The 27,013-nt window shown below is 37.9% G+C and overlaps 1 protein-coding gene, 1 long non-coding RNA gene and 1 other non-coding gene across 6 annotated transcripts; 2 read left to right on the top strand and 1 right to left on the bottom strand.

The window, feature by feature from the left end:
* Positions 1-1,766: 1,766 nt before the first annotated feature.
* On the bottom strand, positions 1,767-6,278 carry TOMM7 (translocase of outer mitochondrial membrane 7). The gene is made up of 3 exons (XM_062569213.1): positions 6,048-6,278; positions 3,359-3,407; positions 1,767-1,988 (listed from the first exon to the last, which is right to left on the bottom strand). Exons 1-3 carry the CDS (start codon positions 6,148-6,150, stop codon positions 1,973-1,975), a joined length of 168 nt encoding a protein of 55 aa, XP_062425197.1. The 5' UTR covers positions 6,151-6,278; the 3' UTR covers positions 1,767-1,972.
* Positions 6,253-25,193, top strand: LOC134136918 (uncharacterized). 4 transcript variants are annotated; one of them, XR_009957580.1, is made up of 7 exons: positions 6,253-6,499; positions 12,301-12,339; positions 15,216-15,395; positions 18,425-18,490; positions 22,275-22,408; positions 23,138-24,428; positions 25,048-25,193. It is a non-coding gene; the product is annotated as an uncharacterized LOC134136918 (long non-coding RNA). The 4 variants fall into 4 exon arrangements; XR_009957578.1 differs by lacking the exon at positions 25,048-25,193 and having other exon boundaries at positions 6,253-6,607; positions 23,138-25,031; XR_009957577.1 differs by lacking the exon at positions 25,048-25,193 and having other exon boundaries at positions 23,138-25,031.
* Positions 12,567-12,654, top strand: LOC134137653 (small nucleolar RNA SNORD93). Its single transcript, XR_009957741.1, has one exon. It is a non-coding gene; the product is annotated as a small nucleolar RNA SNORD93 (small nucleolar RNA).
* Positions 25,194-27,013: the final 1,820 nt, after the last annotated feature.

Raw genomic sequence — 27,013 nt, forward strand, 5'->3', positions numbered from 1 at the left:
ATAAGCAGTATTTATCAAATAATTTTAAGTCTTAACTGAACTACAATTACCTTTAAGGGAAATTTTTAACACAACGAAGTTATAAAATCTGGCCCCATGCTTGATATATCCATGCTTTTGTACATACTTTTAACACAAAATACAAGAACACTTCCCTATTGTCTACTCTTGCCAAATACTATTATTCTTGGAAGGCAGCCAGTGAAACCATGTGGTGGTTAAGACCCACAAACCACATCCCCAAATATGTGACAAAAAATAGGGAATATGAAATATACTTTTGCAGGTGTTTGGGTCCGTCTACCCACTGTTTCAGTTTGGCCACTGTATAACCCTTGTGAAATGCAAAATTTGGCTTTGAGAAATCTGAGTTACTTCACATCAACTACTCTTATGATATTCTACTAGACTCAGTGGAAGAAAAGATGCTCCTGATTATGATTAAAACTGTTACCAAGTACCAACAGATTTCATTATTATTGCAATGAGGATCAGTCCAGAACAGAAATCAGAATCTGAACTCCTTTCTTAACTTAAGACATACAAGCAACTACATTAAACTGAAGTTACCATTAGGAAAAAAAAAAAAAAGGTACTAGAAAAGCTACACTATCAACAGCATGTTGGGTCATAACAAGAATGTTCTGCATTCACTCCCTGTTCCGTCCCCCAGTCAGTGGTCTATTATCATCAGCTATTTCACTTATTTTCATGACATATGATTTAATTACCGTGATTAATGGGATTTTAAGAAACATGCTGTTTTGCAGTAGACTTTATGAATGTTTTCTGCTCCCTCTTCATTTTTTAGTTCTTGTCTTCCAATATAGTTTTTCCCCTTTGCTCATTTCTCTTTCTTTTTATTCATGTTTTCCCTTAAATATAGTAATATTTTACTAAGAATTTTGATAGATGAGAAACTGAGGAACATCCTATTCCTTAAACGTTTAGTTAATGAAAAGCTGTCTGAAAATGTATGGGGTTAAAAAATAGGCAATCAGTTGCTATGTGAGTGTTTGAATTTCAGTGTTAAAAGGAAGAAATAAAAGTAACAATATTCTGAAGAATAAGAGTTTGGAATACAAATTAAGTGTATATCTTTCTTAGCATACTTGTTTTCATTCTTCACTTGCACATAAGTAACTTCCTCTTACAGTATGAACACTGTATATCACTGTCTGCCTCATATCTACATGCTTTAAAATAAAAATGATAACAGGACCTGTTTAGAAACAGATGTGACAGTTTTGTTTCCAACTCCTCCCCAAATTATGGTAAATTTAAATACTCGGTTTTTATACCGGAAGCAGTATGAACTAGCACTCCTAAAGTAGCAAACTGACTTTATTCAATTCTGAAACTCACAAATAAAGTAAATTTGGCAGAAGACTGTACCTTGGATTTTTAACTATGTGATTATGCTAGAGGAAAAAAAATGCATACAGTTTACATCTTTAAGGTATCTGGAGAGGAACAAATCCAAAAGAGAAAGATTTAAAAAAACAAGCCTGCATAGACTGAACAGTTGCAGGGGCTTACCAACATTCCGGCAAAAAATACTGGAACAATATTAAAATATTCAAAACATTAGCTCAGTTTTTTCATTACTCTGAAGATAAAGAAGAATCTTTACCTGAAAGATCATCATAATGAAGATAAATATGGAGGTTAAACTTCACCAAATTTAGAGAAAACAAACTTTTATCCATTCTGCAATAAAGGAAATACTAAATTATACATATGTAAAGACTTTAAAACAATACATATTGATTCAAACTGTATTTATTTAATTACATTGTAATGTAAATAAGTTAGGTCCATATAAACTCCATTTTGTTGTATGTACAATCTATGTCTTTAGCAAGCTATTTGAGCCAGCTGATGTAAGTTAAGTGTCCATCTCATCCTCTGGAATGTACATATCTTCAGACATTTTCTCTGTCCATAAGCTGCTTCTAGAACAGCACAGCCTTCATCCCCAAAGTAGACTGAAAGCAGAGGGAAGAGGTAATGAAAGTCAGATTTGCAATATGTGTTTGCTTTTAAATGAGTATTTCTAAAATACAAGTCAAGAGGAACAGCACTAACAAAAACATAAAGAATAAACGCTATCCACAAAAAAAAACTGAAATAAAGCTATTTATAAAAATAAATTTAAGCTCACTGAGAGCTTGATCATGTGCCCAGAAAATCAGTATCTGTAAGATTTGGACTAGATCCAAACACACACTTCTGGGTATTTGTAGATTTGATTTTTACAATAGCTAGCTTGAGGTTGTCACAGAAGGAGATAATAGACCTTGTCACTTTGGGCACAAATATGTAATTTATATTGTGCAGACATGTTCCTTAGACCAAGAAAAAAGAATCTCAAACTACTAGGAAAGCTAAACATACAAACATTAAATAATTCCAGTAAATCAGCTCTTAAGACAAAAGCAGATTTTACTGAAATTGTAATATGATCTTGAAACATTTTTCTCATTTTCACAGAACAGTTTTCTACCTTTTTTTTTTTAAAAAAAAAAAGGTTCCCTTAAATCACTGAGTCCTGAGAATGGTATTTCTACAAATTTTAACTGAGAAAGGTTAAAACAGGTAACATACGACTTGGCAAACAATTCAGACCATCAACCACTTATCTTAGCAATACTTGCGTTTGCACAGTTATTTTAAGCACAAGGAGTCACACTTTCTTCAAAACTTTAATGTTACAAGTTTGACTCATGGAAATTCTCCAATAAAACTAAAATACCACAAGAATTCAAGTATTACCGCCTCTTTCTTTCAGGATTATTTGTTAGTGCTGCAATGTCCTGGTAGCAGTATCTGCAAACACACTTTTCAGAACTCATGACAATGACTAATAATGAAGGTTATATCTTGAGGTCTATTAAATGCCTTGATAACATATTACTCAAGCTGTATCCCTTTATTTCATACAGTTGACAGGCAGCATTACTAACATGTTTGCAAAGAGGGAAGGGGACTGGGTTTTGTTTTAAATTCACAGTAGAAAACTAAATAGTTAGTTGTATGTGCAGAAGGAAACTTGCATAAAATAGTTGTACAACAGATTAGAAGGACAACTTCTACTCAGAAGGTACAGTTATTAGAATCCACACAAGATTAAGAGGAAAATTCTAAGGCCTTCTCAAAAACTTGTGTTTTGGTGTCTGTCTAGTTTGGATTTCTAAAGAAATAAGAACTGTGACAAGGTGTGCTATCACCCTTAACAATTAAAAACAATGAATGAAGGCAACCTTCATAACTGCTGTCCAGTGTGAACAGCCAGAGACAACACCTAAATCTGACTATCTGCATTGATTTTGCATGCACATTAAGAACTGATACATACCTCAAAATAGTTGGCTCAGGCATTCCAGGATCTGCACCTCTCCTAAAACCTGAAGAGAAACATATATTACACACATATACCTGTATACATACAGACTCCTATGCAGTTAAAGCAATAACTAGTTATTCCAACCCACTAAATTGCATTAAAAAGGAAAACCAAACAGAGAACTGCAATTTATCAAGTTGTACACAAATCTATATAAAAATTATACATTCTTGCCAGTGCAGGGAGCAGAGAAAATAAATACAAAGGTACTGATTTAAAAAGAAAACATTGTCTGACCTAAAATTCAGAGACAACTGCACACACGTGCACAATGACACCTGATGTAGAATTTAAAGTAATATTTCAAGATAACTTCATTTGATTCAGGATGAGAGAATTCTAAATGTTATTCAAACCATGAAAATAGCAGCAGCAGAATTACACACCTAAAATCTTTCATTCTTACTGGTATTTCTTGAAAAAGCTGTCGAGCACCAAAGTTGGCAAAGTTGGCTTAACAACTCACTAGTGCGGGGGGGGGGGGTTGGAATGTTAATTTCAAAGAGTTCATTCCCACTTAATGACTCAAATACTAGATTCACTAAAGCAAGTGTCTATGAGGCAAGTGATTCTAGGTTCAGTGTATCAAATGTCTGTGCCTGCTGGACTGTAAATTAAAGTCCCGAAGTAGAATAGTGCATCTCATATAATTCAACACACACGCTTATCCTTCCAATAGAGAAAAGGATGGTATATGTAAAATTTATTATTTCTCTCGTTCTTAGAAAATAAATAATCAGTGACAGCTTGCCTGAAATGCAGGCCATGAAGGTTAATGTAAAAACCTCTATTAAATTCACAGGCTCTGGGTTAGCCCTTGAAAGATAACCCGGTGTGATTTAAGACTATTAAAAAAATCCTGTCTATTATCCATGATTGCCATACTTTTCAACAAAATTGCATAAAAATTCATTAAGTTTTAATACGAGTAGTATTATGTGCATGTGAAACATATCTAGAGAATGCTTCTGGCTATTTTTTTCCTAATACTTTCTAATCAGCAAGCCATGTTTTAAAAAAAACTGTACTGATCTAATTTATCTATGTAAATATGGAACAGCAAACTTATTTTTAGAGGTACGAGGTTAAACCACTACAGCTTTTTCTTTAAAGAACAGTTTCCTACCATAACAGAAATACATCAAGCATGCTGATATTGGTACAGCTGCAAGCATGGTAAGATGTAACTTAAGTAGCTCATTTAACTTCCTCTATTGTCCCTTCAGGACAAAGAACAGCTTTCTCAGGCATCATCAAAAAGTTAAATCAATAGATCTACTTCAGGAAAAGCAAAAATAGGCCACAAAACATTGCTGAAATTCCCATCCAAAAATGATCAATTCAAAATAATCATAAACAAAAACCAGAAATGTAATTAAGCTTTAAAACTAACACAGCCAGTTAGTTTTATCCATAATGCTTTAAGTGACCTCTTCTACTTGCAGTTGTTAAAGCAGGTACATAATAGTTTCCAGTTTGTTATCTGTTAATTGAACTACCAAAGGCTTTATACACTGCATTCCCCTCAGTTAAAACAATCTGTCAGTTTTGACTGTTAACACATCAAGCCCCCATCGCACTTCCATGTTTGCACCAAAGGCAGAGATACCTGGTCCTGGCCTGCTTCTGGATATTTTTCCCTAGAGGCCCAACAGAGTTAGGGCAGAATGCAAGCCAGACTGACCACTGGGATTTCTTGTCATAAAAGCAGCAAAGAGAAGTGGCAGGCGCGTTACATGTATGCATAGCTGAAGCAGGTCAAGCTCTTTAAGGAGGAGAGCTGATGGCATACTGCCCAGGCTCAGCAGTGTAATTCCCATGCGGTTTGCTGTCTGGGCACCACTACCGCATGGCAGGAGTGGGTAAGATATATCCTGGGTGCCAGACGTGACATACAGGCATCTTTGGAACGACGCACAGTGGAGCGCAGGAACAGGACCCATGCCACTTCGGGACAGACCGTAACCCGTCCCCAGCTGGAAACTCAATCTCAGCCAGAAGCTGGCAACCTGCTCTGCACCCACAAAGCGGAGCTCCAAGCCACAGACCATCAACAAGAAACACACCAGCTAACATACTGAGGCTGTCAATCGCTAATGTAAGATTAAACTTGCAGCCTCGTTTGTTTTTAAGACTTACTCTGATGCGTGTTCACCCCACTCCTGAAAGGGGTGAGGATCTCTAAGCCCCCCTGCCTACAACCAGCGCCCAGGGCCCTTCCCTCACGGGAAGGCAAGCACCGCAGGCCAGAGCACGCAGGCGCTCCTGGCGCAGGCTCAGCCAACGGGGAGCAAAAAGGGGCAGAGAGACCCTTTCAAATATATATAAATAAATAAAACCACCAGCAGTCGCTGCCAAGAGCCAGCCCCCCTCCCCCTGGTCACACGCCGCCACAGGCGTGCATTCAGCGCCCACCCCCGCGCGCGCATGCGCGCTAACAGCCGCACAGCTCCGAGCGGGCAGGGACCGCGCGGCGGCGGCGCCCTCCCCCCGCCTCCGGGCGCGCGCGCGGCCTCGCGGGCGCTAACGGCCGCGGGGGGGGGGAGGGTGGCGCGCGCCCTGGCCTCAGCCTGCCCCACGGCCGCCGGGCGCCTCCCACCCCCACCCCGCGCGCGCTCAGGCCGCCGCGCCCGCCACCCACCTAGGTAGAGCACGACGGGGATGAAGCCCCAGCGGATGGCGAACTGGCCGCCCTTGAAGAGCTGCTGCAGGCGCTGCTTGGCCTCCTTGCTGAGCTTCGGCATTCCGGCGGCGGGCGAGCGAGAGAGGGGAGGGGTCGGGGCGGTGTCGTAAGCCTGCGCCAGCGGGCTGTGGGCGGGCGCCCATCCCGCGGCGGCGGCGGCGGCGGCGGCAGGGGGCGGTCCTTCGGGCCGGCGGGCGAGGAAATGGCGGCGCAGGGCCTGCTCGCGCCCCCTCCCCCGTGCGGCGGCAGCGGGAGCGAGCGCACGGGCCCGCCACCGCCGCCGCCGGCGGGCATGCGCCGCACGGCCGTTGACCCGCGCGTTGCTGGTGTCCCCCGCCCCGAAGGTGATGGGCTGGGGCCAGGCGCCGGAGTGTGGCACTGGGCCAAGGATGATGGGGTTACAGAACACGGTGAGCATGGGGGGCTCTTCTTGTCTGCCCTGTAGGACTTTTTATTTATTCTTCTCAGGAGGTCTCAAGCATTGCTCACCGCCTCTGAGAGCTGGGAAATGTGCTTTGGTAAGTGAAAGGTAACTCGTTGGCGGCAGGAGATGATGTGCTAAGACAAAAGTCTTGAAGTTTCAGAGTGAAATCGGAAACCTTCCGCGCTTTTGCTCCCCGACTGCGCCGTGTCCTCAGCGCGCACTTGCGGTTCTGGGGCTTGGAAGTTCCCCCAGAAAGATGAGGGAGGGGGCGCTTTAGTTTTAGACCGAATATCTAAAAATGCCAATACAGGAATTAGGGGTTGTAGTCTTTCCAAACTCAGAGCCCAGTTAAGTACTGAAGCAGTTTATTTTCTAACTTCTAAATGAGTGTGTCTGGGCTCTGCAAGAACTTCTTGCACTCCTTAGCTGCCAGTCTGTCGTCTGACACCACTACTTGTGGGACATCGTACCAGGTGGTGTCTGTGCCACTGATTCAACCAGTTATTTAATGTCTGCACTATGTTTCCATTCTATCTCGTAGTCTGTTGCCCTTCGCCATAATGCCAGACCTAGATCTAGATCTTCAGATTCTTAATATTACTGAAGTGGCTGCACTGGCAGTCTGTATCAAGTCTGCTAACTCCATATCAAACTCCTGTCATTATAGTTTGGAGGAGATTTAATTGCATATAGGAACTCTGGACAAAGTTCTTTCTGCCAGGAAAATCACTGCTGATGATAGTGCAGAAATCCACTCAGTTTTGTTCATAACCATATTTTATTGACCAAAGTTAAACTTCTGTATCTCATGTATTGCCTTGCTTAAGGCAACTTCTAAGTTCTTAACTAAGAACTTTCAGTTCTGTAGCCATTTCGTAATACTGTAATTTTGTAATATTAACAAAAGCTTTTTTGGCTTGTAGAGACAAAAATTCCAGGGGCATAATAAATAAATTTTTCCTCTCTTTCTAATGCATGGGTGCTCATTCTGCCTTTCAGATAAGATCTACATGTGGGCTTACACCCTGCTGCTTGCTTTTCAGGTGCAGACAGGTAGCAAGCTGCAAGCCATGTGAATGACTTGGGTGACCTCAGCTTGCTTTTGATGCCTGTTTTCTTGCATAATACAAATGTGGAGGAGAAAGAGTATTCTAGTGACGTGGTAGCATAAACATGCTATCATGTTACAGAATGTAGTCTTTCCTCCTATAAGTGAATGTGTGTGCACTGTGCTTTCATATACATTAGATTCACGATGGGATATAGCAGTATTCTGGTCATATGACTGACATATCTAATGATATCTGATAGATAGAGCTGAGGTTTAGTGTCTGACAGTGGCTTCATAATAAACTAAATAGCTTATCCCTGAACAAAAGTTAGACACCAGTGCTCTAGTTTGTCAGTAGATGAACATCAATATGAAGCTTGAACCGTGAGGCTACATCTTCCCTGAAAATAATACATCTTTATAACAGATCACATATGACATATGTATCATATCTCTTGTTGTCTCATGCATTCTCAGCTATTAGGGGCCAACAAAATGTACTCTAAATAGTGCCGCTCATGGAAGCATATGTTGTGTTGATTGACTTAACAAGAGTTAGTTGTACTTGATTCAATTTTCCACTGGTCAATTTTAGTTTATTTTGGTTTTTTTTTCAGTAGCAGGTAAGCCTCTGGGATAGATATAAAAATTCTGGCTAGATTTCTTCCTTTTACTATAGCAAGCAAAGTGTTCCCGTTATCTTGCAGTCAGGGCTTTTGCCAGTCCATTGCTTAGCAATCAAGATTTAGTTAGCTCAAAATAGTGCCCCTGTATTCTGGAATACTTTCAGGAGCAAATCCAGAATTTATGAAACGTACTAATGAAAAATTTCTCTGACAGTCTTAGGTAACTAGTAATATAAATAATTCACCCATAAAAGGCAGAGCTGTATCTGAAGCATTGGTTATTTATTGTTTCTTTCTGGTTGATATCAAATGTGAACTAGTACTTACCAATGTAGTCACACATTTCTACTCTGTCATATCTAGCTTAGTACTTGTAGGTCAATGGATTGCTATGTCTGCACTCCTGAAATTACGTACCATATAACTAGGCATATTTTTTTTTCAGAGATAGTCTTCTATTAAAGCTGAGAATTTTAAGTTAAAGTTGGGATAGTGAGTATTTCTATCCATAGGTTTCCATTAACTTTCAGTTTCTGGATGTATCACTGTTATCAAACATTTCAATCTAATATTCATGAGTAGAACTGTGCAAACATTAAAAATGTCAAAAATACAAAAAGCAAGTCTTGCCTCAGTAGAATTTTACTATATTATTGGCTATAGATGCTGTAGAATTTTCCTACCAAATTTAAGTGTAACATGGAGAATTTATGAATCAGAGTAAATCTAATTGAGTTTGGTAGTTTATTCATATTGCTATTTTCTTGTTCTTCTGACCTACCGTAGTGTGTGAGACACATTCATTTGTAAGTAGTGGCATGTTATCTTAAATGTAAAAGTGGCATCTCCTATCCCAGAGTGAACAACTTTTATAAAATATTCTTTAAAGATCATGAAATATATAGTATAATGGCATGTGTCACTTCTTTCGGAAATCCCAAATCCATTGCCATTGGATAGCTTGAACAATGTAGAGCTGTCTACTCTTTGCCCATCAGAACTGCAGACTCACATTTTGTGGGATTTTATGGTAGGTCCTGGATTTAATACAGAATTTTGCAGTAGTCTTTGGTTCAGATATTTTATTTCCTATGCTTGTTCAACAGTTATGTCATGGCTGTTTCCTTAAGAATTAATATAGACAGCTCTACCAGTCCCTGTATAGAAAATTATTTATACTGAGTAATAAATTTCCCCTTAAGCTGATGATTGCCATACACCTCTACCTACTTAGTAACATCTAACAATAGAATTGAGCTTCCAAGTGGATGAACAGAACAGATTTCTCTAAATATTGTTTACTTGCAGTCCTGTCTGTAAATTACTCAAAATAATCAACAGATGAAAAGTTCTCATAGATGTGAAGGGTCAGTTAGTTTGTTGGGAAATAACTTAATAGCTGGATATTCTGACTAGAAGCTTCAGACAGTTATGATCTTCTAAACAAATCCTGAAGCTTTCCATGAAGAATGTGTTCTTATCTGCTACTAAGCAGGCAACTTAGGGTTTTAGTGGGGGGAAATAAAACCAATATACCTTGCAGATTTCTTTTCTGTCCTTTGAAGTAAGAGTAGTGGTTGCTGCAGGAACCTATGTCTGAGCTGTTTGTGTTGAATGGGTTTTCCTAGGTAAGGTAAGACTAAGTCTTACCTGTTCCCACAGTGTAGTTATGTGCACAGTTTATTCTCTCTAAACAGGCAAAAAACAACTGTTCATTACAGTTCACTGCTTGGAATCAATCTCTTGTGAAATATCATCTTAAAATGAGACCTTACTATACTGGAATTAGATTTGAAATGTATTTTCCTCAGACTTGACGCAAGTATAGCACAAGATTCAGAAGGTAAAATATACTAAACAACTGATCCAAATGGTTAAACAGCTCTGTCTCCTTTGAGTTGAAATTGGTTTAACAGTGTCACACATGATACAATATAGTCTTATTGTGGATGTTCTTGAGAAAGGGTATTCACAGAAGCATGCCGTGTGTATACCACGTCCTTCCCCTCTCTTTTCCTTCACATCAAGACAAGGAATTTTTTTCTGAACACAGAAACTTTCCTTGATAGATCTCCTTTCTCATGTCTGCTAATTTTAATGTTTGGCTAAAAAAGTATTAGAGTATTTGCCTTATTTAACCATTAAAACCAGGAAACTGATAGCATGAAAATTCATTTTGTTTGCAAGAGAAGTGTGGCAAAGAAATGTTAATGCTGTAGCTAAAAGCGCAGAGATCAGGCATTTTATATGCCAATAAAACAAAGTCCATTCTGATAAGGGTTGCTGTAAGGGCCACTGTCTCTGACAGGCTCAGGGATTCTTCCTGCCTCGCTGCTGAAGCCCAGCCCAATGGTCCTAGAGACCTGGAGAGGGAGGACTCCCTGTCACACTGCTTTCTGATTTTTAGGTTCAACCAGTAGTGTGACCAAGTGTGTAACACACACACACACATACAGAGCCAGCTACATAGGCCCCTAGAAATAAGGCAGTGTCTTCAGCAACACCCACATACAGGACCACCAGATCTCACATAAAACATAAATACAGATAGCCAAGTCCCCGTCCTCCTCTTCAGCTGATCAGAATTGAAGTTCACTAGTGAAAGCACACATCATCACTCTCTAGATTCAAACATGCACAGATATGTTGAATATCAGTATGGCCCCTCTGTCCATCTAATATCCCTGCCCAGATCCTGAGCTCTCTTACCTGCTATATGGATCTCCTTGCTGGCTAGTCCAGCTTGATGCTTGTGAGCAAACAGATGAACACACTCACCTGCTTGTCTCACAGGCACCCTCACACTCAGATCCCTTGAATATCGGCACACATCCTCTGCCCATCTAATAGCCCTCTGCAGACCCTAGGCCTCCTACTCATTAGCCAGTCCAGCTTGAACTTTGCTAGCAATTTCATGCACACATACACCTATGCACATCAGGTCAGGTGAAAATACAAACATTATGGAGCACCCACCCCCCCCACCCCCCCCCGTGTAGCTGGCACCCAAGCACATGGGTCCTACGACCTGTGGTCCCTGCTCCAGCTGCTGACACTGAGTTCTTCACTTCACTTGGCCCTATCTACCCAGTAGCTGGCACGATAAACTCTGCATGGGAAATCACTCGATACTTCATTATCTACTTACCGCTCTTTTGAGATTTCCCCTTCAATTTACTCTAAAGAAATTTCATTAAGTCCATCTACTTTGAAACAAAGTTTTGAGTTTGACCCTGTATAGCAGAAAATTACCTTTTAAAGATACTATAGTAGATAATTCATACTTGAGGATTAACTGTAAATTGCTATAAGCAATACAAGAACATAAGGAAGCAAGATGTATCTAACAGACATTACAGGCTGAAACTTTCCAAGGACAGTAAAAATGGTAGTAATCGTTACTAAACTTTCTTGTTTACTGTATTATTATGACAAAATTTCCTATTTTTATTGTACTCTAGAAATGATGGCCCTTTTTTCCATTCCTGTTGAGAATGGACTTTGTTTTATTGGCATTGAGTTCCTATTCATTTAGTCAAATAAATTCCAACTATTCTGCAGTACCACTGATCTGGAAAACATTCCCTGTCAGTTTGTAGAGACCACATTTCACAAAGAGACAAAAAGAAAAGGAAAGCACTACAGTCAACATAAAAAAGACTAAGGTTAAGGTGCTGTTTGGGAAATGTCAGAATTCTGCAATGTCTCCTTCTCTATCGATTCTTATAAGAGCTACATTACTTGTCGATGAATATATGTGAGTTGTTGCACATACTGTAATTTCAAAAGATTCAGGGACTACAGAACAGTGATGCATATAAAAGCCTTCTGTCGAGATTAGTAACTTTTTCTGTGTAATAGCTGTGTGATATTTATGGGCCATGGTCCAGTGTTGGATATTTCTGGGGAAAATGGTATTACCAAAATGCCTATTTAGAAAATTAATGAATGGTCATAGTGAGGGGTAGAAACAAAAAAACAACTGAGTAACTTTATATAATTTAATACAATAAGAATACTATTAATTTATTTAACAGTGCAGTGCAAATGAGTATTTAATATGGAGTTGAGTACAAAGACAAGGTATAATTGCGTTATTTTTCATTACAGCTTCTGAGGCCAATGAAAGAGAAACAGCCATCTGATGAGGTAAGACAACATTAAACAAAACCTCATCATATATTTTCAGACACTTTTGAGAAGCGTCACTGTTGTACTTGAAAATTTAGTATTATCTGTAGCACAATTTTAATCTCGTTTTAAACTTGACTTTCCCTTTCTCCCCATCTTTGCTGAATAATGAAAATTAACTGTTAAAGATACTGCTACAGTATAAGTAATTATTCCATTTTTTAGATGCATGTGTTTGGGATATTTGGCCAAGGATGAAAACAATAATCTGATTGCCTGCATACTTACAGTGATATGCACAAGTCTGATGGATTAAAGGATTTTCTGAGGCCAGAACTAATATGCATATTTACTCACTCTATGTTTTTAAATTGAGCTTTCTTTTTAGCATCCAAGCAGTGAATGTTTCAATACCTTTGTAAACACTAAGGATATTTAAATGTAACTTTTTTCAATTGTCAGCAAATCTAGAAAACTATATTTCTGATACTGAAGAATACATTATCGTAGCAGTACACATCTATAAAGATTTTACAGGACTTACATAAAGGGCATATTTTAGACATTTTTTTTCTGTGATAGAAATAAGATCAGGAAAGTAGTGAATATATTCTAATTCCCAGAACGCTCTTTGCTCTTAGTATACTTGTTTTTATACCACTTTCAAACTTTGTATATTGTATTAAGTTTATACAACTTAAAACAGCTTAGAATATAAGCCTTTGCAGTCAGCTGATAGCATAGCCTGTGAGAATAAGGTATTTCTTTTTTCTATTATGAAACATGGAATTGGAGCATTTGGTAAACAAGAATTCTAATTAAAATCCACATTCAGGTTCCTTTCTTCAGTGAGCTGTTGTTTTAACAGTCTTTCCTTATTATCTGCAAAAAATAAGTATGATACTAAAAAGAACTTTTTCTGACAGTGAAGTATTTGAAAATTGTAACTGATTGCTGCACAGCAGTAACTTCACTAATCTGCGATGATCCTTTTAAATGCACTCTTTTAGTCTCTACACATAACAAATGAATGAAAGACACTACTAATTATCTCCTGGTAATAAACAAAGAAAAAACAAATAGTAAAGCAAAAAGAAGGAACTCAGAGTTGAAATATTTCAAATTGATTTGGAACAGGTCTGCGTAGATTTCTGCAGTTGGGTGTTTTTTTTTTTTTACGTTGAGTCATTGTTAAAAAAAAAAAAATTGAACATTTTGGGTTAGTGTGTGTTTCCCTAAGTATCCATCCATTTCCTTTGGCTCCTTGGCATCCAAGGAAGGGTGTTAGTTAAAATGAGAATTTTAAAAGAAAAATGTAACTAGATATTGTTTATGAGCAAAGCTTTAATTCTGATTTCAAAGAAAGTCTGTTAGTACTGTCATAATAGTTTCTGACAACTCATTTTGTGCAGATTACAGGATATAGTTGCAGAAGAGTCCAGAGCACCATAGGAAGAGTAAAAATTATGTATTTTTAGAGCTTGAATAGGATTACCCAGTTAACAAAGTAAATGTGCCAGGTATATGTGTAACTGAATCTCTCACGGTATATCGAAGTGCTGACCAAATTAATTATTTTAGGCTTACTTTAAAATATATTTAGCTATATTTAAATATTTACATTTGTGATAAAATACTTTATTATTAGAAGAAATTCAGTTTGGGTGAATTGACTTCTTGAATTTAAGGACAAACCTTTTGTCATATTCGTAATTCAGCATAGCTTAAAAATGACCTGCAAGGAGGAGAAGTCTCCTCTTAGACATTACCTATGCTTCAGACTAAGGATGGCATTCCAGAACTGTCCTTCAAAACTTGAAGTTGAACCAGTATGAACAAAAGCATTGAGCATTTAGGCACTGTCCTTATTTTTCACCTTTCAGTAGTTCAGATTTCAGTGTAAAAATTCTTCTAATTCTTCAGGACAGGGAAGATTAGAGTCAGTAATTTGGTATGACAATAAGGAGTAATGAAAGTTTCTCATAGATATGAGATGATGATCAGGGAAGTCCTTCTTCTACCTCTACAAGTCATGTTTAGTGTTGTCAGGATTAAATGAAGCACAACTTTTGGGTAATGAAATTTTTACTATTGTACTAAAATAGTTTCTTAAAATGCTATCCCTTTTGTCTTCTATACATATTTTTTTAGCCATTGTTTATTTTAGCATAATCATATGCCATCTTTAGCCCAGACACATGTTTAGATTTTAATAGTTTTGAACTATTGCCAGCTAGTCACAAGAGTATAGCTTCTCTCTTTATAGAACACCTGCTTTATATATCGGTAAGCTTGTCTTAGATTGTTTCCACTAATGTGTACAACGCAATGACTTTTCAGAAGACTATCCCTTGTGTTTCAATGTGGGCACACTGCTTTTCAGTTAGGATTATTAAAAAACTGAAGCAGTTAATCTCTCAGAAGGACAGTCATTTTAAATGCTACTTTTTTGGAGACAAGCTTGAGAGGGTGATTTGTAACCAAACATATTGTTTTGGTTAATTAGATTTCAATAGATTTTTGCATATCTTCCTACCTAAAGGAAATAACAACAGTAAGGACCAATGAGTTGTGTACTTTTCACTGCCTCCTATAAAATGTTATATTTATTCTTGAAGATTTTATTTTGGATGATAACCATTTTAGCAAGGTTTTTAGCAGATAGCAAATGCAGAGGACATTCAGGAACCTTCTGAAAGTTCCTTATCCTCTGCTTTATAAAGTCTGTTGGCAGACATGGCACAAACTGTAAATCTGATCCTGATGTTCAGGCATTTGAAAGGCCCCCAAAAATGACATATCTCTAACACTTTTATCCTTTCCTTTCCTTTCTTTTTTTTTCTTGTATATTAAGTACACTTCAGAAGAAATCACATTTTTCTCCTTCATTATAGGTTTAGGTAGCAGTTGCAAGAGATTAGATGCTGTTATGGGTAATGAAGTGTGAAGATGACAAGATAGATAAAAAGGCTTTTCAGCTTGATCATATCCTCCACTGCATGATGTTACAGATTTTGTACTCCAGACACAAATGTTACCTTGGAGTTGAAGTTACAGTAGACGAATCTACATGAGTAAGTATAACAAAGGTAGCTTTTTTCAGTTACCATCCTACTTAGAATATAGAAAAAAAATGAGTCCTCATGAGTTAAGAGATGAGTTAATTGCATATGGAATTTGAGATGGAAAGTTCTCCCTAAAATGAACAGAAGTTTATCTTCTTTCCTTACATATGTTAGGTAGAAGGACTGCTTCTGGTGACAGAATACTAGACTAGATTAATACTGATCGCTTTTAGGATTTTATTACTTGACTGGTATATGTAGCATTATATATTGGAATTGTTAACTGTATCATAACAAAATATTTTCTTGTAGCTTCCTTCTATTAAATGGCTTTAAAACTATTGTGTAGAATGATTGCTTCCTGTGCTGTATATTAGTTCTAAGAACTGTGATATGAATGATAAGCTGATGGGCTTTTGAAAACCCGAAGAACAAGAATCTGCTGGAGAAACTAGATGAGATTAAGCAAAAGTTTACAAGTTACATTGCTACTATAAAAAATAAACAAGAGATGCTAGCTTCTGTTAATTTAGTTTCTCTTCTCCATTGCAAAAACACAGCATCGATCCAAAACTTACTAGCAGTGTTTCGTTAAAGCCAGTGGAGGGCATACTTGAACTGAAAGCTATTTTGGTTACTCTCAATTACAAGAATTTAAAGTACTAGATAATCTGTCAAGCTCAAAGCTGATGGCAATCTCACCAGTCATCTGCTATTCTAATTACACTTGTGCTGTATAAAAGCTTCTTTACAATTGCTGCTTTGAGAAAATGAGTGTTTTGCTATGTCACAGTAAGAACAGTGAATGTTTAAATAAAGAGGCTAATATGGAAGTGGATGAGTCAGTGTATTAACAGCTGTGTGTTATTCAAAGGAGAAAATCCACACTGCTTAATATTTTATTATGTATGTCTTAAAACAGTTTTTAAAGCTAGTGAATATCATTATGCCCATTTTATAGAGGAAGAAACTGAGGAGTAGAGAGGCAGACTGCAAGTTATCTATCTCAGTGACCGGCAGAGGCAAGAACAAAATCCAGATTTCTAAGATCTAGGCCAATATTCAAGTACATCTTTGCATAAATAATCTATGACAGGCCTGACTGTTGCAAATGTTATGAAAATGACCACTAGCAGCCCAAATTGCTGGGCTGAGGAGCTTACACCAGTGAAATAGAGAAGGTCTCACAGGTAGGTCACAGAGCTCATGAAACTGTTGGCTAAGCCTATTCTGAAAGCAGAATATTCTCCTCAAGAAGTCGGGTGACAATCAGATCATATGACCAAGGATCTTCAATAAAATCGTATTTTATTATTAAAACAAGTGATCTACATTGTGCATGTATTTGTCATTCTTTAAGTAAAGTAACACACTGTTCAAGGAATGAAAAGCCTGTCTTTTTAGACCTTTAAAACCGTTCCAAATACAGTACTAGGAAACATATGGTTAAAAAATCGTTTTGTATTCAGACGAAGGATTAAGATACCCTAATAGACTGTTCTTCATTCCCCTCATCTTTAATTACTAGAATTTAAAATTACAAGAGGAATATTAGGCTTCTTGTAAATGTAAATGTACCAAGGCCACCCTATTTACTGTACTTATTGTCATTAGCGCTCATGGGATTCATGTGACTCATCATTAAATACCCTCCTTCACTGACACTAAGTTGAACAGTTAAAGATAGGTACTGTAATTTTATTTTACAAATATATCTATTCTGTTTTCTTTCTATACTGTTTGTGAGGTCAGTATCCATTCAAACAGCTTTTTAAATTATAAAAATACACCAATTTTTATGTATAAGCGCTAGTCTAAAATTTTCATTCTGTTTCTAGGAAAAACTGGAGGCATATTGTTATGAAACCTTCCATGCCTAAGACTTCTATAAAGTATACCAGAGAATGGTGGTGCATATTGGTGTTACATATTAAAACCTCCATTTGTAGAATGAGTGAGCACATTGCACAACGCATTTTGTGCTTTTTTTCATGTTGCTAATTTGCAGTGGACATCTTGATTGGCAGTGTGAATTAGTCATTGATGCGTATGACTCCAATGAAAAGGACTACATTTAAAACCATAAGTTAAAATATGAATGAGTGGGCACTTAAAATTTGGACTCAAAAATACTGCATAACCTATCACTGTGTTATTCATTTTGATATATTTCCAGCTAAATCATGTTAAAATGGGAGTCAGAAATATCTGTCAGTGATTTAAAGTAAATTAAAGTAATATAACAGTTACCCCAAAACTTATTACTGTAAACTCAAGAAATTCATTTAAGATTAACCTTCAGAGAAAGAAATCCAGAGACAGAGACAGAGGTTTGCAGGGAGGACCTTCAGACAAGCTTTTCTATGACCTATCATTGACTCTTCAGCTTTATTTATATTTAAAATTTCCTAAGTATTGTGAGAAAGATATATAAGTTTCAAAGAGTATATTTGAAGTTCCTTTAGAATTTTTGATGACTTCTCCTTGTACTTTATAATTTTACGTCTCAGTCATCACAAATATTGACATATTACAAATACTCATCACATTCCATAGTTGTCAGAGGCCTGAATATGCAATTATCTCAAAAGGGAAGAGAGAGTCATTTAACTTTCTGCATAAGGTCTCCTCTTCTCAAAAAGACCAGTAATTGAAGACATTTATTTAAGATTATAGTAAACCACTGTATTTCTTTGCTCAAGAAGAAGCATAGAAGACAACCATTTCATTAACTAAAACTGTTGCTTGAAGAAATGTGACTCCCAGTGTCAGACTTCTTTAGTTACTTCCTACCTGAGAATTTCCAAAAAATTATTTCATATTCTCAGGACAAATGATATAATTATGGAGAGGATGCATGTTATATACAATATTTTAAGTCTAAAACTTTAACTTAATTTCAGAATAGCACCACATCTTCCATTCTGTATTTTCTAGATTTGTTATATTTCAGTGTAAGGAGGCTTTAGCTCTTTTGTTTAATTCTATTTCTTCAGTCCCTTGCAGCAATACTAACATTCTCCTCTTCCTCATTGCAGTAGTACAATGTATTGGAAGAACTAATACATTAAACAGTAAGAGGACAGCATCCATCTCTACACCAGGTAAATCCAAGCTCACAGGTGGCTTTTTTTTTACCTTTTGCTGCATGATAAAAAATGACAAACTCTTGTTGGTAAAATTCTTATGTTAAAACTATAGATAAATCCATTCTGCACTTCTGAATTAAAATTTTCTTAGCTTGTAAGCTATAAACGTATTTATGTATTATGTACAAATAAAACAGTGTTGGTAAAGCAATTGTGCGAAATAAAGTGTGTATGAAAAATAATGTTGAAAATGTCCTGAATATGGGGAAAAAAGAGGGGATGGTTCCACTGCACCACTTTCATCTGTTCAGTACACTGAGTGAAAGGAATTTTCCTTTGTAATTGTTGTCTGATCATGTCTTTCAATTAAAACGGTTAACCATTATTTTGTGCAGATAAGCCAGTGCTTTCTGGAGATGGAGGATGAAGTTTTTCTTGCTGTAAGCTTCACAGGTTTTACTGAGTGGCACTACCTCCATGCTGATTTTTTCTTCTACCAATCCTAGCAGGTGTATCTTCTCTTTCCCTTATACCCAACTCTCCCTTTTATTTGCAATATAGAAATGAAATATTCAGAAAAATATCGTGATTTAAGTGTAGTGATATTACTACCTCAGAAGCTTAGGGTGCCATTGCTATGTACACTTGTGTTTTTTTTCTGCTGAGCAAGTCCAACTCAATTGCATAGGGATTTGCAGTTAATGCAAAATAATTGTTTTAGATCAGTAGCTCCTGCTGCAGGCAGATGGGCAGATATTGCTGTATGCCTGTGACAAAAACTAAAATAGTATTTCATTGGCAAAGTAGTATACTTAGTTTTGGATAAGCATCACTTAAATTAAAAAAAAAGACCAAAGGAATCTAAATATACCATGGACAAAGCTTGTACAATCATACTTGATCAAAATCCATTACTTTAGTGATGTATTTTTAAATATGAGAGTTTTAATTACAATGAAAAGATACTTCTGCAACTCTTGAAATGAAAATCTGATACTATTAGGATGCCAGCATCCTTAAATAGGTCTTCAAGCTTCCTTCTTCCATTCAGGAAATTAACCATGTTTATATTTACTGTAACATCTAGCAGGAAAACACCAATGATTTCATCCTTATTTAGAACTTTGTCTACTAAGTGTGAATAGCCTCTGCTTAAATTATCTTAAAATGCTAAACACTTGACTCATTCTTGACATACTTAAGCATTCAACAGTCCACTAAAACTTCTGTTACACCTTCTGGGCCTCCATATATAGGAGGTTTTTTTCCTCCCAGTTGGCTTCAAGGCAAAGGTACAAGCACAGGAAGTTCTGCCTGAACGTGAGGGGGAATTTCTTCCCTGTGAGAGTGACAGAGCCCTGGAACAGGTTGCCCAGAGAGATTGTGGAGGCTCCTTCTCTGGAGATCTTCAAGGCCCGCCTGGATGCAACCCTGTCTAACATGCTGTAGGTGACCCTGCTTGAGCAGGGAGGTTGGCCTAGATGATCTCCAGAGGTCCCTTCCAACTTTACTGATTCTGTGATTCTATGATCTCTGTCTTATGTCAGCAACATAAGAAAAACTTCTTAGCCTCTGTATCACAACTGAATCCAGTTACAGGAGGAGGAACAAGATTACTGAAAGAAGAACTATCAAGATTCCACTTCTAATACCAAATAGCTAAAATAGCTATCACTAGTTTTTATAATAACTAACCAATAAAGACTAATTAGTCACTTTACTGTGCTGTCCTATATTTCAAAGTGTCTGATACTACCAAGTAGTAGTATTTTCTAACATTGGCTGCTACATGCAGACTCAGCCCTCTGGGTTCCATATCCAGTAATTAGCACTAGCAAGTCTCAGCTTCAAGATTTAAGGTAAAGTCAGGATCTTGGCTCCTGCCAGTGTAAGTTCCATTGTTGGGCACAACCATATGCAGTAAGACAAGAACTGACCTCAGGAAAACCTGTAAAACATGAAAGTGGTGAGTGGATATATAGTATCCTCTTACATACCCTTTTGTAGGAATAAAAATGTCAGTGAATGCATGTATTGGGCTGCTCTTCATTACTTCATATGTACTTCATTATAGTAAGTCTGTGCTTCAACAAATGTAGGGAGGTGGAGCCCCCAAAATTCTAGTTTTCTTCCGCTAGGTATCATACTTATTTTGACACTGACAAGCTTCAGTTACATTTCAACAGAGCATGTTGCTGCATGCTGTCAAACATTTTGCAGCTGGGTGGCATTAAATGACATAGTCTAGAGAGACTGTAACTCCTAATAAAAGGGATCAAGAATCTAAGAATGAATCTACAGTTGTAGAGATTTGTAATGTTAATGATTAGAGAAATGTTAAGGCTGGTATGAGTAAAGTATGAATAGAGATATGTGTAAGCACCAGAAGGAACAGCAGGATAGTAGGTTAAAAGAATGGCCTGTATTGGTAACGAAGCAGACCATTCCCAGCAGTAAAATGGAGGAACTGTTCGGTTTATGTCAAGACCAACAGATGTGCGCTGTGAAAAGGTCATGACACAGATGACCTGTCAGCAAAAGACACTGCGTTCAAACACCAAGAGGACTGCAAAAAAGTTGCAGCATGTCAGATATATCTTTGCTTTCCTGTTAGCCAGTCACAAAAACACATGTTGAAAACGAGGGAAAACAGACAGTAGGTGCAAGTGAATGAATTCTATGAGAATGAGTGTGAGTAAGTAAAATCACCTTGCTTAAATAAAGATTTTGCGGTTATGTGTCACTTTCCCCTTCCATAAAATCTAATAGTGAGCTTTGTCACACTAAATTCTGTACGTTACAGTAATGTGCCACATTATTCTATTGAGGTCCGTATCATAACTTATTCTATTCATATTGAGGTCCATATCATAACTCTGCCATAGAGAGGCAGAGATTTTCATGACTTGATCCATTCTTCTAACTAACTGTTGTATTAATTCCTAGTTGTGGCATAATAATAAAATGTATGGAAGTCTATTTGCACTATATAGATGATTGTTTCCTTTTCTCCCCAAATTTTTCTAATTGCCTGTTTTGCTCTACAAACAGGGCTTTGTACAACTCATTCTGTGGGGTTAAAGCTTCTCTGAGGACCTGCGTGTACTACTATAGTAAAATAATCATAAAATCATCATTTGCTAGTTATTGCTAAAGAACAGTTATTTCATAGAAAAACACAGGATTGGGGGAAAAGGGGAGGATAAAGGATTTAAAAATGTGGTTTAAATCCTTAAATAGTATGTGAAAATTAGGAAATAAAATGCTGGCCTGATATGAGTATAATATAGACTTGGCACGAGTTGCAGTCAACTCCAAATTGGTAAAACTGTTGAATATTGGCTTCCAGCAATGCACACCAATCCACAGCGCTAGAGAAAGAGACTGCTAGAAAGATTCGGTTATAGTTAGGCTATGCTGTAACATGCAGAAGTGGAAATCTGCATGTGTCGTTCCCTTCATGATATTTGCCAGGGTTCATATCAAGTCCTCTAAGTGACATGGCTAAGGCAACAAACTACACTGCCTTCTGAGCTCCCCAGTAAAAATCTGGCAGAGAAGCAAGTATCATTGTCCTTTGCTCTCATCACAGTCATGTGTATCTTGTTCTCTTGAACGGGACCGCCCGGAGGTCAGCAAGGCTCACACCCTTGTAGTGTCAAAAAATACAAAAGCGATCCTCTGAGAGGATGAAACATTAAATGTTACCTAGGAGCAAGCTTTATTTGATCTTAGATACTAATCACAGAAAGAGCTTAGAAGTTTGCTCCTACACAATTACGTATTCTTTCAAATTTAGCTTGAGCTTTTGCAGAAAGCAGAAAGACTGTTGGTAGCTCACCAGCTGGTTGGCCTCCACTGTCCCCAGAGACTGCGATGAACCACCCTAAGTGTTGACTGACTGCACTGCACTTGGAAGGCTTGCCACGACTGGTAATGTGATTACCACTACATAACAGACTGCCTTACAGCAAGTGAAGGAAAGGAGGGCAGATGCTAAGGAATCAATGCTACTTAGAAATTGATGCCAAGCAGTATTAACTTTGGCCTGATAAATGTGAAAGCTTTCAAATACAAATTAAGTTTGGGACTAAACACTCAAATGCTTTGCTATTGACATCAAAATCTGAATTCTCTACCCAAGTAAGATGTCTTAAATCCAGAACAATCTCAAAATTGTCTTCTCTGGAGTTCCTCTAGATTTACAGAGATCAAAAGCAACAGCAGAATTTCACTCCATATTTATTCCTTTTCAATCAATGTTAGAAGGCTTGCCAAGCTTATGCCTTGATATCTGTTTGGCACATATTATAGCTCAAATCAAAAGGTGAACTAGGGAAAAAAAAAAACGCTAAAAGAGCTTGGTTTGCCAAGAACCACATCTGCCAGAGATTGTACATTGTAAAACTGGGGGGAGGGAGTAACGTGCCAAAACAGCTTTAATCCTCCCTTGCCCCCTCACACAGCTGGGCCTTTTGTCATCAGGTTAGGTGACCTGAGGGATACTTGGCCTCATGGTGGCCACCAGCAGTTGCCAGAAATAGGATATAACCTGCCTGCAAGGGAACATGAGAGGTACAGCTAACCTGGGTGATTACAGAAGTTGCTCTGCTGGCTGTGTATCAGCTTAGGACCTACCATGCTCCTTTTGATCTCTTACAGCCAATCACAAGAGTTTCTGTCCTGCTTTGCCAGACAAAGAAGATTATAGAAGTCTAGCACAGAGAAGAATCCATATACTAGATCATCACCAAGGATGCAGAGTCTTAATTCAGCCATTTCTAATTTACGGAGACTGTGAATTACATTGTTGAAGTTTAATGAAGCTGTGAAAGTAGCCAAATGCTCGCAGCCGTGCCACATGTGCTTATTCTCAGTTCTGTGTGAGCTCCGCAACATCTGCAGTAGGTAGCAAGGCGATAATGAGTTGGAATGAGAGGTGTTGCATAGGCAACTACCAAAATGTATACATCTGTCAGGGTAACAGCTCTGTTTTGAAGTTATCAAAAAGGGGTTTGTTTAAAAACAAACAAGCACATCAGGCAAACCCTATCGACTTCCTGAAAGCACCATGAAACAGCCGAAGTATCCATCTGACATAAAAAAGAAGCTGGCCCAGGCACCAGCTTGCAAGTAAAGCTCAAAACTGTCAAAACTCCAATAGAAGCACATGCTGAGGAGAGGAGTGAAGGGGTTTGGGGTTTTACTCTAACAGTGGAGGAAATGGCACTTTATCACCTGCTAATCCTTACATGTTAAATATAGTTTGGCCAATTTTAATTTCAAGAAATGGATCTGAAAGAAGCTAATTGAAAGACAGTTGCCACTTAACGTTTCTATTTTGAAGTTCATGTGAAGCAGTGATGCAAAAAAAACATCACGGGCAGATCTTTGATCACAGGAGCAAGAATTTAGTTGCATTCACAGACATCTTAGGGAGCTGAAAAGACTGACCAGGAGATGGAACAGGAGACATTATGAATGAGCAGCACAAAAAAAATTATGTTCCTCAAGGAGAATTATCTAATAGGTAAAATATGACTGGGTGCTAAGAGTTTGTTTTAGTAAATGCATTTAGAGTTGCTGCAGTTACTCGAAACAATTTTCAGGAACCAGTTTTCCATCAAAAAATGTTATTTGTCGAAATCAACCCATTCCATAGGGAAAGCTGTGATTTCAAAAACATTTTTAAGGAAAAATGTTCTACTATTAAAGCACTGTGTGTCACACTTCTGTTTCAAATTAAGCAGATGTAGTTGCAGTGTTGGTATTACAGTAATTTGTATTTCCTTTCATACACTTTATATAGAACATAGAGACAATTGAAAAGATACATACCAGTGCTTCTGACATAATTTTTCTTGTAAAAGTCCCGATCAGGAGTAGAGCAATTCAAAATGCTGGTATTTCTGTGGAAGAGAAGTTCGTGCTCTCCAGCAGCCCTTTACAGAAGGTGAGCATTTCTCAGACTGCAAGATCATGATCGGTTCTGGCAAGCAAAATAAAAACGTGAGAAAAAGCAGCGCTGGTCAGCAGCAAGACACTGCTTCCTCGTTAGGCCAAGAAACTGCAGTTGTTGAATCTATGTCTTGACATTAAAACTATAGAATACCTTTAATTAGTGGGAGCAGATTCATCCCTCAAGAGTAAGGTTTAAATTGTGACAAAAATTGCTGTTTGTTGTCATTTGCCTTACCGCAACAGTTTCTGCCAACTCAGAGGTAAAGAAATGAATCTCATAAATGCCATGGAAAGACTGCATTTTCTGAAAGCTTGTGGTCGTGTGATGAGAAGAAATAAATTCCTTTTATGTCAAGCCTTAACACTGTGACTTCTGTGTGAGTCTTCAGTAGCATTAGTACTTGTCTTGCACTTCTTCTTAACCTATTCACTTGGTATATTGCATGTCCCTCCTTCATAGGAAATAGTAATTGTGCCTTATGCAGAGTGCTTCAAATATAATTTCTACAAGCAATATTCAGAGTGCATTTACAGCTGCCTATCCAGAAATATAAATATCAACACCAACGAATTATTCTTATTTCTTTGTTTTCTGTTGCTCCAATTTCCAGCTAAGTCTACAAACAGCTACATGGAGGCAGCCACCATTACCCCAAAAAGAGCCATCAGGAAGAGCTTATATCGATGTAATTCTGTGAAAGATATGTACATTGCAAAACACCACACTCAATCTCTGAATAAAATGGAAATGACAGAATTGTAGTTTCATTTTAGCCTGACAAAGCAAATTATCCTATAAGTAGATAAAGAAAAATGCAGGAATTGGGATGTATGAATGCTTACATTTTCAGTGCAAATACCAAAATTTCTGGGCATGCTGCCCTGAACAGTCCGATATTGGTGAACATCAGCCCTCAGACAGATTACTTCAAGAAATGCACATGCTTCTCAGAAAGCACATTCGTCTTGTCCTTTTGGAGCAGAGAGTCCCAGGATGGTTCTGTTCAGTCCCTAGCTTTGCTGCTTGTAGCTTCATACAAGGTCCAATGCGAGAGGGAGCCACAACAGCAGCCAAATACTCCTTAGAGAGCAGGCTGTTATGCCTTAGAGGGTGTACGCAAGTGTTCACCTGTGTAGCGGCCGCCACATGACTCAAAAGTGATCCTCGGAGATGCTCCAAAACTGGATCCCCAGCACTCAAAAGGGAGGACCAAGCAGAGCAAAATGATTGGATCTGCATGCTTGCCACTGCAAAAAGTGCACAGCTCATGTGTGTTGGAAGCTCTGTTTCTACAAGGTATCACAATGCTGGTCTGAAAAAAACAAATTTGAAAACCATTAGCCATTGAGTTTTAAGTAATATCTGCATGCAAGCAGTGTATTTACAAAACTGCGTACCCAGAGAAGGAAGGGTAACTCTCCCAAAGGTGAGTACAGTAGAAACTTAGGGTCAGCAATGAAGGGCAACATACTGCTCTTAGGGGCAGCAACAATGTCACACTTACTGAATTCAGAAATCCAATTGTTTGCTGATAGAGAACAGGGTCCACCTTCATTTTGGATAAGTGAAAATAATTTTTAGAAAATTACACATCTTAACATTAAACAATATAAATAGTGCTGGAACAAATCAAAACTGTATCTGAACTATGCTGGGCTCGTTCAGCTAAGACAGTAAGGCGGTTCATTATGTTCCACATACTTCAGCATTTTCGGTAAGCTCCTAATCTACTGAAATCAGATCAATTCCGAGCTGTCCTTTTGGAGCAAACATTTCTGACCACAGTTTTCATGAGGCGAATGTACTATCAAGGACTCTGGTCTAAATGGATAACTATTAATTTTCCTTTAATTTGCCATCCACACTTTTGCATCTTCAATTAATGTGGGAGCTAGTGCTCATATTTAAACATCTAACTGCTGGTTTCCAGATATAGATGGGTAAATGAATGTTTAAATTGTGTGCTTTCTGCTCTAGTTCAAGGTAGCTGGACTTTTTTTTCACCTACAGAGGACCAAAGGAGCAATTCTGTAATTTAAAATAATACCTATTTGCCTTTTCAAGAAAATACCTCCCTTTTCTGAGCAGCTTTTGTCTTAGTAGGGCATAAACACAGACATATCACAAGCAACGCTGTCTAATAACCTGGACTAATAATAGTCTTCCTGCTATCACAAAACCCCACACTTTCGAGTTGCCAGCATTACTGAGCTGTCTGAAGCAAAAACGGAAGACACAATCGGTCTGTGTTGGAAACTGTCTCCCCTTTACAATTAGCCTAGTTAGCAGCATTAAGCCTCTCTCAGTACCATGCAGTATTAGCATTCGTGCTGGATACTTAATGTTGTATTCTGGTTTATTCTCATTTTGCCTGGGTGAAAAGTGCCTACTCAGGGGAAATTTAGAGGAAAACCCAATAATATATTCTAGTGTATATGCTTTATTATCCTTTTCAAATATTCTAGTAGCTATTCCATTATCTCTAGTTCACAGCATCTGCAAATTGCTGCCTCGGGCTGTGTCACTGCAGAAAATTGGCCTCTCAGGTTTAAGCCTTGTCTTCATTCTCGCATACA

This window comes from Rhea pennata, chromosome 2, assembly GCF_028389875.1.
Source record: "Rhea pennata isolate bPtePen1 chromosome 2, bPtePen1.pri, whole genome shotgun sequence".
Lineage (NCBI taxonomy): Eukaryota > Metazoa > Chordata > Aves > Rheiformes > Rheidae > Rhea > Rhea pennata.